Here is a 16799-nt window from a genome sequence, read left to right on the forward strand (position 1 = left end):
ACCTTACCATTAGACAGATTCTCAGAATGAAAGTTCCTATAGGATATCTCTTCTGATGTAATTCCTGATTAATGCAGGCTTCTTCTGTTATTTACTCCTCTTTGATTCTTTTGCATTCTAAGGAAAGGGTCTTCACTGAGCTTCTGAACTGCATCATAGCAGTTCTAAATAAAAATATGGGACTCGATTATTTTATATATAATCCTCTTAGATATTCTAGTATCTTAGGTTTATAGGCTTGTACTCATAGGTTTTGCAATTGGGTTTATGATCTACTTAAAGATGCATTATTGGCAATATGCTATATTGATATTTTTAATTTTTCAACTTTACTCACACATGCACATGCAAATATACCCTATCTTTATGTGTGCATGTCTGTATGTGTGTGTGTGTGTGTGTGTGTGTGTGTGTGTGTGTGTGTGTGTGTGTGTGTGTGTGTGTGTGTGTGCATGTGCACATGCATGTCTCTTTGTGGGGATGAATTTAGAATATAGCATTTTTTTTATTATAAATATTTATTTTTTGAACAAGGATTCTTGATCTGATTGAAACTATCTTAATACAGTGTTACAAGCTTAGTCATTCAAAATAAGCCAGTTAAGAAAAGGCAGAGGTCATCTATAAGTAATGCAAAAGTACCATAATATTATTTGTCCATTCTCCAAACCATTCTGAATAATTCAATTTTCCAGCCTAATGAGTTTTTTCTCATTAAGAATCTGAATCTTTTTCTAGCTACTTCTGGTAACTTATTCAAAGGCCATAAAGTACACAACTGTATTCAGTAACTGGTCAGCTCTATTAAGTATAACATTGTATATGATCTCTCTAAAGTGACTAAGCATGTCCTTTCAAATATGAGTATAGAATATGCTTTTATTATTGTGATAAATACATATTGGTCAGACAATGATGAAATTGTGCATGTAGAGCAAGTTATATTACAATCCAAACATTACTGAGCTAATGAAATAAAACCTTGACTGGACAACCTTCTAGATAAAGCCTCATCCAAGAAAAAGCAAATCATATATAGTGCAAATACAGATAAATATTTGGTTAATCAAATAATTAGTTGCAATAATTATCCAGTATACCAAGCAACATTATTAGGAAAATCTAATGTAATCTAAAAATGGAATGACTAAGGAGATCACTGTACAACATTATAGAGAATATGAGGTAAAAGGAGCAACACTGAAAAATAACTAAGCAAGTATGAAAAACAGACAAACACTAAAAAATGTAAAGAAATGTATATATATATATATATAGAGAGAGAGAGAGAGAGAGAAAGAAACATGAACAATTGAATAGGTATATACATAGAAATACTTGCAACACAGGAACAGAAATACACACAGTTGCTTCACTACAAAACGAAAACCACAACAGCGACTGGAACAAGTTTATTTCTCTAGCACCTCGGCCACAATCAGCCTTCAAGGAGTGACATATAAAATTTAAAAAATAGTATATATAACCCCAGCTCCAATTTAATAAACAATTAAACAATTAAACAATTAAACAATCATAAAATTAGTAAAAAATTTTAAAGTAACACACATCATTCATATAATACTTTTCCAACAACATTCTGTATTCAAGCCCTTAGGCACTAATGTACCATATTTTAAAATTAAAAACAGTTTCCTTCCTTAAAAGCATAAGCTTATATCTTTCTTTCTCATAATTTTCCATTTTAATTTGTTCCAAAATAGTAGCTTTTAAACCCACAGAATTCCCACCATGACATTCATTAAAATGCTGAGCCAAAGGGCTCTCCATCTTGTTTATCGTAATGTCCCTCAAGTGTTCTAACAATCTTATTTTAAGCATTCTTTTAGTTTGTCCATTGTAGAACATATTACAATTACATTTAATATCATAAATAACCCCCTCTGTCCTACAGTCATAGGCTCCATAAACTATAAAACGAATGTTATTAATATATAAGAAAGAATTTTCTATATAAGAACACCCACTACATCTGCCACAGGGCTTCGTTCCTTTAACATAAATTTGCTGGTTTAATCTAATCTCAGGAATCTGAAATCTAGTATGTACTATCATATCTTTAATATTTCTCCCCCTCTTATATGAAATATTAATCTTCTATTTACTAAACCACCAAGTTCAGCAAAACTATTAAGAAATTACCAAAAGTGTAGTATATGTTGTTTAATACTGTCACTCAGAATATTATATATGGAAACTACAAATAAACTATCGACATTTATATCATTGCTAATTTTACTTCTAAAAGTATTTACTTTTTGACCGATATTATATCTAATATTTAATACTTTTTGAATATCTTTATCAATTGATTTAACATCAACTTTTCTATTCTTAAACATCATCCTTGTTTGTTCCAATTCTTTCATAAACACCTGTTCTTCATTACAGAGCCTAGAGATTTTCAAACATTCAACAAAAGGCAAAGATTCCATAGTATGTTTTGGATGGCAACTGGTGCCCATTAAAAACTCATTTATTACTTCAAACTTCCTATGAATACTTGTACTAATATATTTTCCTACTGTTCCACATAAATTAATATCCAAAAAAGAAACCTGATGTCCAACTTGTAGACCATCAAAAGATATTTGAAATCGATTTGACTGAATTTCTTCTACAAAATTTGATACCAAATTACTACCACCCTCACATAAAATAATCAAATCATCTATGTACCTAAAATAAAATTTCACATATTTCTTAAAAAAAAGATTTATTACAAATACACTCTCTTTCTACCAAACCCATAAAAATATTGGCATACATGGGTGCAAATGAGGCACCCATGGCAGTACCCTGTATTTGGTGATAAACTTGATTATCAAAATAAAAAAAATTATTCTCTAAACAAAATTGTACTAAATCAAAAATATAATGTGTAAATGGGCTGTTACCCATCTGACAAAGTAATGCTTCTAATCCAAAAACATGTTTAATACTTATGTAAAGACTTCTTAACTTCTTACATCTAATGTTATCCAATACATGTTATTCTTCCACATAACATTCTTAATCTTGCTTAAAAAATCAAAGGAATCTTTAATGTAGGAAGGGAGTTGCTTAGCTTCTTTTAGTAACACTCCATGTAAAATAACACCCAAATTATGTAAGAAGTATTTGCTGGCAGAAACTATGGGCTGGCCCGGTGGGTTAATACTATCCTTATGAATTTTAGGTAAACAATAAAAGTAAGCTGGACCTGTTTCTTCACGCATTAATTTTTTCTTAACATCATTCTCGGACCAATAGCCCAGTCTCAAACCCCTCTGAATTAGTGATGCATAATTTTTCTTAGCTTGTTCAATAACAATTTTATTCACTACTTGATACACTGTCTTGTCCTCTAATAATTCACGACACATTCTTAAATATTGTGTATAATGCATTATTACTATTTTGCTACCTTTGTCCGAAGGTTTAACAATGAGTTCTTTTTGTTTAGAAAAATCAGACAAAGCTAACCATTCTTGTTTAGACAAATTGTACTCAATTTGCTTTAAACTAAAACTTTCAAATAACAATTCAAGTTCAAATTCAATCATAGAATGAAACTTCTTAATTCCTTCATGCATAAAAGGTGGCATAAATTTACTATTAATAACCACGGCAGAAGTGTCTATTGGACAATAAGCATTTAAATCACTATTGCAAGATATATACAAATCAAATGAATCCCTATCTGACATATAATCATCAGTGCTATAGGTATATAAAAGAGACAAACACTAAAAAATGTAAAGAAATATATATATATATATATATATAAAGAGAGAGAGAGAAAGAAACATGAACAATTGAATAGGTATATACATAGTAATATTCATACATATGCACATAAATACAGATAGCTATCTAAAATTGACACTGTATTTAAATACTATTAATTGCATTAAATATACCAAAATATAAAAATGTTCAGCACAATCCAATGCCTTTAAGAATAAGCCAAAAGCAAAGAATAGCACACTATTCATAGTGCAAAGAAGTAGAAATATTCATTTATTTTAATAATTAGTACTAGCAATCATCTACTACACTCCTAAAAGTTATTAGGAAATGCAAGGTAATTTAAACTGTTTTAAGGGCTATGGAGCTCAATGGGCATTTTTTCTTTTACTGAGCATGAGGTTGAAGGTACAAGATAAACACATAAAGGACATAATCAAACAGAAAGTCAGAAAAATAACTAGATATTGCAAAATGAAGAACTAAATTTGTATAGTAATAGTTAATTAAATAAATGAATGCATATGTACACCCATATATATATATATTATTTGTAAACTATTAAATATTTCATATAATAACATCTTCTACAAGGCATGCTGCTAAAACTTTCATCTTCATAGGTCCTTTAAGTATTTCAGCACTCATACCCAAACTTTTTGGAGGTTTACCCAGAACAAGATTTCAGGCGGGGTCCATCAGACAATACCCATATGTACAGTTACATTCATAATATAAGACACCATATCTATATACGGCATTAACATAACAAAGCTCATTATTACCCCAGCAGAAGCAAGCAGAGGAACTTGGACACATGAATGTAGCCTATTCCACTGGTAACTCAGAATCTGAAGAAAAGAGCCATTTTCTAATCTACCATGTGGAATGGATGAAATGTGTAATACCCTTGACAATTCTTTATTTAATACATTGTTTATTTGAAGCACACTCTAATGTTTCTTTACTGCTCCACTCACTTTCTCTGATTGGAAGAGAGGGGAGAAAATATATTAGGAAAATATATTAGGAAAATATATGTATGAAGAACTGTTTAGCTGCTGTTGCCAAGTTAATTAGCCATCTCATGGAAAGCTGTGTTCTTCCACTTTGCAGCAAAAAGATTAAGGTAAATTCAGGAAAAACACTCTTAGATTAAATTTTCTACCTTATTTCAAAGAAGCCTAATAATGACGTCATTTTTTTTATAGTTTCACCATTTACATTGAAATCGAAATTTATATCCTTTTTGCCAGGGCATGATACTATATTGGTTGACAGCAATTTAAAGGTGAGGCCATTAGTACTTCAGCAGGTACATATTTTTGTAGGCCATCTCAGTGGACTTTGACTTTTTTATTTATCAAGGCAATCTGCATACAGTAACACGTGTTTACTGAGAGTTCATTTACTACTGATATTTCTGAGAAGAGCAGTTCATTAAGAAGTAGCTCCCATGACAGAGGTGGACATCACTGGCAAGCAATTCTAATTAGGATAGTCAGACAAACCTCTACACTAACGTGTGCCCTGATGCTTAACAAGTCTTTTTTAGTAATTAAACTACAGATAGACTTATATTTTCATCTTTAAATTTCTCATTTGTTGCTTTATGTGGAATACTCCAGAATATCTTAGTAGAATCAAGATAAGGATTCATCACATGCTCATGTTAACACTTCAAGGCATGACTCAGGATTTAAAAGGCAAGTTTTAACAAGCCCATAGGGTTCCTTGTGGAAGGACAGCATCTGTGTCAGTTTGCATAAATTAAAAACTCTATTATGAACCAAAAAAAGCAAAGCAGAAAGCACAGCAACGAACAGCAATAACTAGAGAGATATTATGCTAAAATAAGTCTGAACACTCAGATATAAAGTAAAATCCTTTAAAGAAGACAGTTAAGCACGTTCATCTTTAGAGTTGTTAGGACTTCATCAGAACTGCCACAAAACTTATATTCTACTATTAAATAACATGAAAAGTCATGTGAACGAAGTCACGTAATATCACACTACAAAAATCTTTGTCTATACATGTCAAATAAATAAATGCTAAAAAGTGTATAATATTTTAATATTATGCTTTCTGTCATGTACAAGATTAAAAGTTATAATTTTGCAACTCTCAGCTTCACTACACTGGATATAGAAATATTGGAATTAAGTCGTTGGAGGAGACCAGGTTCCCAGGGATGATCGCTGATATTAATTGGAACATTGTCCAATACAAAAAAAAAAAAAACTTGTACAAAAGGGAATGCTTGTAAAGTGTGTCTGTAACTTTTTTGATAACAATGTCTGTTATGACTCACATGATTTAGAAAATATGCATTTGTTAAGTAGGTATTTGTTCAGTGGTAACTGGAACAATGTCAGGTTAAGTGACTTGTTCAGAGTCATGCAGAAGGCAAATGGGGGGTTGGAATTTGAACACATGGTCGGTGCAGGCTAGCTATATTCTGAAACCCCTAAATCAAACTGCCTGTCCATATAGTGGGAAATGGAGGCTGTGTAATCAAACCCAGGACTGACTGTCAGGTCTTGGTCACAGAGTACATTGTCTTAATCGTCTACTCACATTTATGGAACGGAAACTTTCTTTACCCTGATGCATCCTCTATTTCTTATAAAGTGATACCAGTATGACCTGATGCCACAGTGTGGGGCTGTTGCCACATAAGACTGGTCAGTTCCTAGTTAGGTTTTCTTTTATTCTGTATAGAAAACATTGGCTATTTAAGCTAGTCTCATGAAACTTGAATTTTTAATTTTAATTATGACAGTAATTGTTGTATGTATATAGATATATGAATGGTGTCTGACATTGTCTGTATAATACTCTAGCATACGTACTTGCATACCATGACATTTTCACATTTGTTTTCTGCTAATAAGTTCACTGTGTCCTCTGACTGGTGATGACATATTCATCATTGACAGAGTTACCTTCGTAAGCTTTCCAGATATCAAATGCAATTAAAGTAGCCTTTTATTGCTTTCATCCTTTGAAATTAAACTGAATTTATAGCTAGATCTAGAAGACCATATTTGTATTTAATCCAGACCTGTTCTAATAACTAGTATAGTTTTTTTAAAATTAAATAGCAGCTATTCTGATGCATAATCTCTCTCTCTCTCTCTCTCTCTATCTCTATCTATATATATATATATATATATATATATATATACACACACACATATATATGCATGTGTTAGTCTATATATATATATATATATATATATATATATATATATATATATATATATATATATATATATATATATATATATATATATATATATATATATATATATATATATATATTTATATATATATATATATATATATATATATATATATATGTGTGTGTGTGTGTAACTTATATCTGTATCTATGTATATATTTTAATTGTAACAAAGGGCTTTTTTGCCTGCATATTGGTATGTATTTATAAATGCAGAAATTAATACTTTTATAAAACCAGTTGAAAGAGTTCTGCTCAGGTTTACTTGGGCCATTGGAGATAGCCTCCCAGTCTGTTTTCATACTCATGCAATTCCTGCTGCATATTTCCTACTGGTAAAGTCTAGGATGGATATATTACTTATGATTCAGCTTGATTCCACCCTTTAATTAAATATAATGGCATCATGATATATGTTAATGGTAGATGGTGAGATCCCATGTTTTTTCATAGGAATAGTGCCAGTCCAAGTTTTCATGCTATTTGCTCTAAACTGTTTTCAGTAACACACTTAATTGACATTTACGATATTTGTGTAATGCTGGGTAGTTTACTCAGGTAGCATTTGAGCTGATAATATCTTTTCTAAAATTGAGAATGAAATCAAAGATTTTAATTTTCTTTCTTTGAGGAGCTTAATTAAACAGTGGCAGTAAAGGGCTTGCTGCGTTGTTAATGCTGTCTTCTATTGTGAACCTAGACTGGCACCACTAGCTAATCTGGAGGTCGAAGAGAAGGTGAAGGTATCAGTTCATATTATAGGCAAGAGGATGGCATTCCTTAGAGTAAGATAAAGGTGAGCCATTCACAGAGTATCAGGATGAGGATATTAGATGAATATTTTGTAGCCAAGGCCTTAATGTGAAAGTTAATGACAGTAGGACTTTACTGTTCATGTACTATTTAGACTTTACATGTGTGCTTCTATTATTGATGTATTACTCCTGCCAGTGTTGAATTACTACCTTTTCTAGTTGCAGACAGATATAGGTTCATAAGTTCATAGGAGGTTACTAGGCTAATGGCCCTAGGGCCTTAACAACTCTAGCCATGCAATGCCCTTGTTCCCTAATTGACCATGGTTTGATGGTTATTGTTAGCAGAATGAACCAGAGATTAGCACTGACTGCTCCTGTCCATGAAGGACATAGGTGCCTCCCCTGGGGTGAATTTATGGTCTTCCATCCAATTGTCAAGGTTGCACTTCAATAGCGTCATTGAGGAACTCTGCTTTACATGAAGTAGGAGTTTATTCCATAGGAGTAGTAATCTCTGAGAGACATATCTTTCATGTTCTGTTTATGTCACAGGCTAGGTGGAGATCACTGGAGTGAATGACTCTTGTCCCATCTGATTTGCAGACATGCAGCATTTCCATTAGAACAGGGGCAGAGATCGCTTTGCAGGCCAGGCACAGGTCACATCTCAGCAGTCTGCAGGATACAGAGTACAGAGACAGGACCTTCAATTTTCTTGGTTAGAAACCTCTGCGGTCTGTCCAGTTATTGCAGGTGACTAGTGAGGAACATGCAAAAGAGAGCACTGTACTCAATTAGTAGTCTGCTGAGGGTCGAGTATAGAGGAGTTATAACATCCTTAGTTTTGGATGCGATGTCCTTATTTATGAGATGCACAATGTAGAAGGATTTCATTCCCACTGTCGAGACATGGTGATTGAAGTTTAAATTGTTGTCAACCTGTGTTCCCAAGTATCTCACCATTGTGTTTGAACTCAGGGGGTGTTATCTATAATGTAATTTGTAGGGGCCACTTCTTTGCCAAATGGTATAATGGTGCACTTTTTTGTGTATAGTTTTAGACCATGACTCTGGCACTAGTCATTACTCTGTGTTAGCCCCTTTTGTAATATGTTAACATAATTGGGGGACTCAATGATTGCACCTAGTTTATAGTCATTTGCAAATTTGGTAAGCCACAAGCTATCTACTTTCGTCTGGACGTCCAAGAAGTAGATCCCAAATAGTAGATGGATGAGCATAGATCCCTGTGGTACACCACTGGTAACTGGTCTACTGGTGGAGGTAGAATCACCAACTTTGACAGTATGCATTCTGTCAGTGAGCCAGTTTGATACCCATCTAGTGATGTATGGGTTAATCCCCAGATGGGAGAGTTTCTCAATTATACCTATGAGAGGGTTTGTGTCGAAGGCCTTTGCTAAGTCAAGATTTTATTTTTTATTTATTTTACATTTGTTTACTGGGAGAGTCCGACTGGCCATAAAATCCTTTTTCAGTGGAGGTCTGGGGAGAAAAGCTCCATTGTTAGTAAACTATTTTGTTAGTAGAAAGAATATTGTATAATACAATAAAAAAAGAAATAGTAACAGACATTCATAACGGTAAAAAGACTAGAACAGAATAAATTGGTCAAGTGGGAGACAAGACCAATAATCTTAGATAATGCTTCACGAGGGAGGGCAACACACAGGGGGTAGTGCAGTAACTTCCAATGTTGGTGAGTACCAGGTCCTGGACATTTGAGTCCATTGTAGGGATGCAGAATACCTGTTTCAGAGCATTTGAATTAATAAAGTCCAGTAACCTCAGAGTGATTGCATTTCTGCTTGTATATGTTGTCCAGTCTATAGAAAGATAGTTGAAATCTCCCATGATCAAATTGTTTGGCTGTATAGGGAGTGATTCTAGCAGGTCTAGGTAGCGGGTGTGTTTTTCTTGGTTCATGGTGGGGGTCCTGTAGCTAGCAATAATATGGTCGGGTGTCTGACCTATATTTAATTGCACCTGGAGTAGCTCTAGAGAGTAGTACTGTTTGGGTCTATATCAGAATCTCAAAGTCTGACAATATCGAATACAATATTGTCAACACGAGATTACCAAAAGCACACAACATCAAACGTTTAAACGGAAATCTCCGTAAGGGGAGATTTCCGTTTACTTCAATGTTGTGCGATCTCGGAGATGGTATATTTAAGTAGTGGGGGGTGTGGGGGTAAGCCCCCCTGCGTAAATGCTTTAGTTTTATTTTTTTTGTTTTACTAATTTTTTTATTAATGTTCGATGGTTCAATACTTTGATGCATACAGTTCAATCTTTATGCAGTCGAAGTATTGAACTTTCAAGATTATAATATAGACCTGTATTGTTTAACCAGTCTTGAGATGCATTTGGATTTAGCAAAGATGGATATACCTCCACCTTTGATTCTTTCATGCTTGTTTCAGGGTCTGAATGTGTTGAAGGTGTTGTTGCCTTGTATGGCCGTGGTGATCTCTGTTTCCTTGAACCAAGTCTCAGTGACTGCACAGGTGTCAGCTTCTTCCAAGGTTAGGAGTGCTTCTAGTGAGTGCGATTTCCCGATGAGGCTCCAAGCATAAAGTAGCATAACCTTGAGTTTGTCTTGAGTGGATTTCTTTGCATCAGGATTTTTTTTTTGTTTTGGCATTGCATAAACAAGGCACTGTATGGGAGGCAATCATCTTTGCCAGTATCTGAAAGCCTAGAGAGATGGATGAAGACCATTTCTGGCAAAGCAAAGTAGTCTGTCGACCATGTCTTCCCAGGCTGGCAGATACTGGATCCCCTTGGATTGACAATAGAAGCTAAGCCAATTGTTTAAGTCAATCATTTTTTTATCTGTATTATGGCATCATCCTGGGTGAAGGTAGTGCTAATTAGTGCTAGGGACATACCTGACTAGGTTCAGTCATGTTTCTCTTTATATTGTCCAGAGAGGTACGTCTCAAGTCATTCACTCCAACATGTAAAATTACAGCATCATAATGATAATTGTCATTGAGTGACCTGAGTGCATCCATGATTTGATGGATCCTCGCACCCCTCTAGCTGTATCCACCTGCACATATGATATTTTACACTGATCAGTAATGCTGTGCTTTACTGTATACTTTTTATTGATGTAACGCATTATATGATGTATCCTTTCCTCTCCAATGTAAGATAAATTGACAATCACTTGCTTGCACAGGTTGGAGTGACATAAATTATTTCATGAGACCTGTGTGCACTATTTTATGGAATGTCTCTCTTCTCCAATGTTGTGTGACAATGAAGATGGCATTTCTATGTCACGGCGTTGTGAGTCTCTTGCACATAAAATGTTATGAGGGTCTTGCACCCCTATTCAAAAGCAAACAAACAAAAAAAAAATAACAGTTTAAGTACTGTTACACATACGAGTGTGCACACACATACATGCACACACACATGTACACAGAGCTTGGGCACATAGTACCCTGTGATAGGATAAAAAGATTATTTCACATCCGCAACCATCCGCACATACATGCAAGCGCACACACACACACACACACACACACACACACACACACACACACACACACAAACACACACACACACACACAAACTCACATGCACAAGTATATGCAGACATTTATACATGAATACAGTTGGCTCACAAATGTGCACAAAGTTGCAAAAAATTTGAGGTGTGCATTAGTCACAAAAACAACGTATACATTTTTTTCTCAAAGGAAGAGCTAGGAATGCTTAAGATGGACATGTCAGTCTGTAATATTCATAAACTTTATTGAGCATTAATACCAAAGACACAGATATCATTGTGAATTTCACACAAAGGCAAGTGTGTATCATCTGCAGAATATTATTGATTATACATTAAAGTGTTTCACAAAGTATCAAGGAGTGTTCATGTTAAACAGTGATGTAAGACAGATCTCAGACAATTACCTACAGGTAACATAAAAGACAATTTACAGCCAAACACTAATCAAGAAGAAGATTGCCATCACATGCACCCTGAATGCAAACAACGATCTGCATATGTTTGATACAGTAACCTCAAATATGTCCATGTTGCACTAATAATGTGGTGCTCAACATGACCATATCTGGTTCAGAGTTCATGACACTTTAAAGCATTATTTGTGAAAAAAGTGTGATGTACAACACCACTTTAATCAAACAGTGACTCAAGTTTTCAAAAACAAAAAAATTGAGACAAAGTGTTTGGCAGGGCTGGCTTTTGGCAGGTTATCTGTTTGCTGAAAAATCACCTGGAAGAAGGTCCAGAAAGGGTTGAGGTAGAGAGGACCATTGAAGTATGGTGGCCCTTAAGGACCCCTCTCCCACAGGTGCAACATCAAATGCCACCTACGGTGAAGAAAGCATTGCCAGGAATGCAGTGGCCATATTTAAGGAAATGAAGCAAGGATAATCACTGAGCCCAAGCTATGAAGATGTATGGTGAAGAACATCTCTCTGTCTGGGCCACCTCACTGATCTGAATCACATAGGGAAAATAGGCTGAGCACAGGGTAAGAGACAGCCCACTAGGTATGTGCCAGCAAATTGTGATTCTTATGGAGGTCAGGGATGTTACCCACCACCTGGCACCTAAACTACCCCAATGACATCATATACAGGTCACACATTCCAGCCCATTTTCTCCATTGTTGAATAACGTTTTTGCATGATGTCACAGTTCCCTGTCTGCTGATGTAATACACTAAGATGTAACTCAAAATGACTTATAGCCCTGTTTGCCTCCCCCAGCAAAGTACTCAGAGCTTTACCATTAACTTCTGCTCTTGAGCCCCTTCTTCTGGTTACAATCTGCAGTACACAGGAAGCCATACAAAAGGGGCAGTATGCATTTATACCTGTATCATTGTCAGAGTGCTTGGCGAATGCCATATGTCGGCATGACACCATAAATTCTATCTAGATTTATGGCTGTCACTTTAAGGAGTACAACATGGGCACATGCCAACTTTTGAAAGAAGCTGACCTATCTCTGAAACCATCTGCATGCAAAATTAAAAAAAAAATGTTTTACTAATGAAACTAGTAGATCAGTGATAAGATGCCATCATATCACAGAAGTCCAGAACAGAATATAGTAACCTCCTGAAGGAAATGAATCAAGAATGGAGACCACTTAGGCGAGCATACCACCCCGCATCTGACATGGTGTACAGTAACATAAAATATGTTATCGATACTAATGTTAAATCTGTTCCATTGGCTGTCCATGCACATGCGGATACATTTCATATATGGGAGATGTGCAGCTGAACAAGATGCCAGAGCAATAAAGAAGCACATTTTTCAATACAAAGATAAAAAAAAACTCATAAACATCTGTTCCCATGTCATACAACATTGCTAACACAATTGTGGATGATCATATGTTATATGGATTGTGACTGAATACTGTGAATTATTTTTGTCAACTGGGTACCAATGTCTTATTCACTTATCGAGTTAGTAGCTCATGAGTGGAAATGCATATCTTTCTTGAATCCTCCTCCAACGCTGACCTGAAAGTTTGTGCATGCATTTTGTTTGTTATTTAAATCCCTTTTGCATGCCATTGTCCTGTCAAAGTACTTTGGTTTGCTTATTTTGGCATAGAAAAATGTATGGTTATGGTTCTATCTATTAGACAATGCTAGAAAACATATCTCATGATACAGCTGCTTGCTTGTATTTGGGCTCACATATTTGTATCTTAGTTATGTACACTATGTTGATTAGAAAGAATGTTTAACAAGAGTAAACAAGTAGCTAAAGTCGATATGAATGTTTTGTAGACAGGCAGTATCTTGCCCAAAGGGCAGAAAGAATAATCAAGATCCCTGCAAAGAAGTTCAGCTGGGTAGTTGATGTGAACGCAATGGGTAGTCCCATCTACTGTGGCTATATGAAAGAACATGCATAATATGCACAGGACCTTAAGCCTCTTCAAAAGGGTAGAGGACAGTGCAACGACAGTTGCATCTCAGAGCTGATGAGACTCTCTTATACTTTTTCTAATCTTAAGGAGTCCATTTCTCACATTTGTGATGGTGTTGGTATTGTTACACCAAGAAAAGAAAATTAATGTGACTGTTTCTTATGCACAAAATTAATTATGTTGATCAGGCTAATGTTAACTTATATAAAAGGTTCCGACTCTACTTTGAAATTTTCTGGCAAAGGAACTATCCTTTTCAGACTGTGGCACTTACCTATGTCATATATGCCATTTTGTTTCTATTTCATATTTTCTTTTTTGGCAAAGGGGATATGGACCTACTTAGCTGACTATTATTATATCCTACAGGTTCTTTTATGGCTTGGTGATTTATACAGCAGGAACGGATGTCAGGAAATGGGCCCTGCAGATGTAGCATAAGCAGGGCTTATTATGGCACTCTAGCATTTATCACAGATAAGTCTGCTGCAAACATACAGTCTGAAGCTGGACAAAGACTGGGAGGCAGAGGTGTAGAAAAAAAAGCTCTTGAAATCCAGACTCAGACAACAGGAGGGTCACAGTTAGCTGTGGACCACATACTTTTCTTATTGACGTCACTGTAACACCATTGATGGCTGTAATGTGTCAGCAGGAGAGAACCTTACAGATGAAGTTTGAAGGTGCATCACTTGGCAAAGCCAACATTACAGTAACCATGATCGTGTTGATAATTATTAGACGATACTAAACATTTTTGGTCCAGGTGTTATTTTTTTCTTCATATTGTTTAGTACCAAGTACAGTGTAGCCTATGCATTGGTAAGTAGTTCCCTTGATTCTAGTTCACTGGGGGCACCCAAGCCTAAGTTGCGTACACTCGCTAGGTGTATATGTAAGATTACATTCTCCTACTACACTATCACTGGCACACATTTGCAAATTACACGTTACTTTGTTCTAGGATTTAAACTGTGCACCAGTCAAAACTTTCCTGCTATTTGGTTAGAGAGATATGAAGACTAATAGATATATGAAGTTGTAATGCTATCATTCCTGCCATATAATGACTGCATCATGTGAGCACAATGCACTACACTGGTGTTGCTGGCACTACTGTGAGAAACGCTGCTGCTGCCTGGAATTCACTTGCCTATTTAGCAGCTATATTTCTTTCACAATAAGTACTTTTATCTGGAAATACAAAGAAGTAATAATTTGAGCAAAACAACGCAACAGTTGTCTTGAATCGAGCATTGTAATGTAAAGTGATGTGTTCTGAAAATAGAAAGTAAATGGAAACTTTATGCTTTATTATGCCTTGTACTGGCTAATCCAATATAACCTCGCCATACAATGACATTCTGAAGGTGTTTATAAATCATGTGCCTCTTCTGAAATCTATCTCTCAAGTAAAACAAGTTTTCTGCACCAAGACACATTTGACAAAATACGTACTCATAAACTGATAGACTTGTACAAATAAGGGGATAAGGAAATGAAGCATGGCATTTCCACATGTTATAGCAATACGCATGAATGGAATGGGTTTGTGCAGTAGCAAACAAACTGCATTTATGACATTAAACAATATTCTGTGTCTCATATTGTTTTGGTTTCAAATCTTCTAGTATTAATCATTATCAACAATACTAAAGTAATGTCTTCTTACATCTGTTACTTCAGGACAGACCCAGAACTTCAGGAATGCATTTTCTTATGAAAGCATTGACGTCATGGGACTGCCACTTGCATTTTATGCTGGAATGTATGCTTATTCAGGCTGGTAAGTTTCTTAATTAACTATTTTTATTGAATGTCTCTTGGAAAATACAAAAGCACGCATTAATGTACACAAGTTTCACAGCCTGTCGCAATTATTTACTTTGGAAACATATGTCATTGAAACAGGGCAGTCTTGACTAACTGATCCATAATATGCAAGCAATGATGCCTGACAGGATGGACATTATAGGGGAAAATGTGGAGCATACAGAGTTGTTGTGAAACCCATTACTGCCCTTTAACATCTAGCCTGAAGAACGTTATTACATAGAAGATGGGGTGTATATTAAATCGTATTGCATTTGCTCTATAAATGTCAAAACACACACAGACACACCCACACACACACACACACACACACACACACACACACACACACACACACACACACACACCACAGAGATGCAGAGGCACAGAAACAAACACATGATGAAAAAAATTTAGAATGCTTATCATGGCAGATAAAGATGTTTTACTCATTGTGGTAACAATTTTTGATTTAACGACAGCTATACTGCAGTGCTGTACCTGAAGAGGTACAAAACCAAGGTTTACTGTCTCAGTAACCTACCACTAATGCTAATAAGAGATTCCTTTGGAGTGGTGTATGCTGATTAACAGACAGCTGTGTTAATGAACACTGCCAAATGTTTACATTCATCCAGTACATACAGTGGGTGAAACCACATTAAAAATAACAGTTGAAGAGTTTAGTAGACAAGTAGTGGTCAGGGTGAGTGAATGTGTGTGTGTGTGTGTGTGTGTGTGTGTGTGTGTGTGTGTGTGTGTGTGTGTGTGTGTGTGTGTGTGTGTGTGTGTGTGTGTGTGTGTGTGTGTGTGTGTGTGTGTGTGTGTGTATGTACGTCCTTTAGTGTGTGACTGTGTGTCTGACTGGTTGGTCACAGTACGGGCCTAGCAAGGGTACAGGTAGGGTAGGTGTGTGTGTGTGTGTGTGTGTGTGTGTGTGTGTGTGTGTGTGTGTGTGTGTGTGTGTGTGTGTGTGTGTGTGTGTGTGTGTGTGTGTGAGTGCCTGGCAGCATGCAGGACTGAATGCCAAGGGATTTCAGGTTTCAGGTGAGTGTGTATATATATATATATCTATATATGTATGCATGGCTGTGTGTTTGTGTGTGTATGTACGTCCTTTTGTGTGTGACTGTGTGTGTGACTGGTTGGTCACAGTATGGGCCTAGCAAGGGTACAGGTAGGGTAGGTGTGTGTGTGTGTGTGTGTGTGTGTGTGTGTGTGTGTGTGTGTGTGTGTGTGTGTGTGTGTGTGTGCACACACGTGTGCAGTG

General features: G+C 35.7%; 1 protein-coding gene across 1 annotated transcript in view; it reads left to right on the forward strand.

Annotated features, from left to right (window-relative positions):
- The window catches only part of SLC7A11 (solute carrier family 7 member 11), a 1258598-nt gene that overhangs the window by 330944 nt on the left and 910855 nt on the right, over nucleotides 1-16799 (forward strand). The window contains exon 5 of the mRNA XM_044061647.1: nucleotides 15404-15503. Coding sequence (XP_043917582.1) covers nucleotides 15404-15503 — 100 coding nt within the window. The remainder of the gene's footprint in view (nucleotides 1-15403; nucleotides 15504-16799) is intronic.

The sequence above is a fragment of the Protopterus annectens genome, chromosome 2.part0 (assembly GCF_019279795.1).
Source record: "Protopterus annectens isolate FY-2018-M chromosome 2.part0, PAN1.0, whole genome shotgun sequence".
Taxonomy (NCBI): domain Eukaryota; kingdom Metazoa; phylum Chordata; order Ceratodontiformes; family Protopteridae; genus Protopterus; species Protopterus annectens.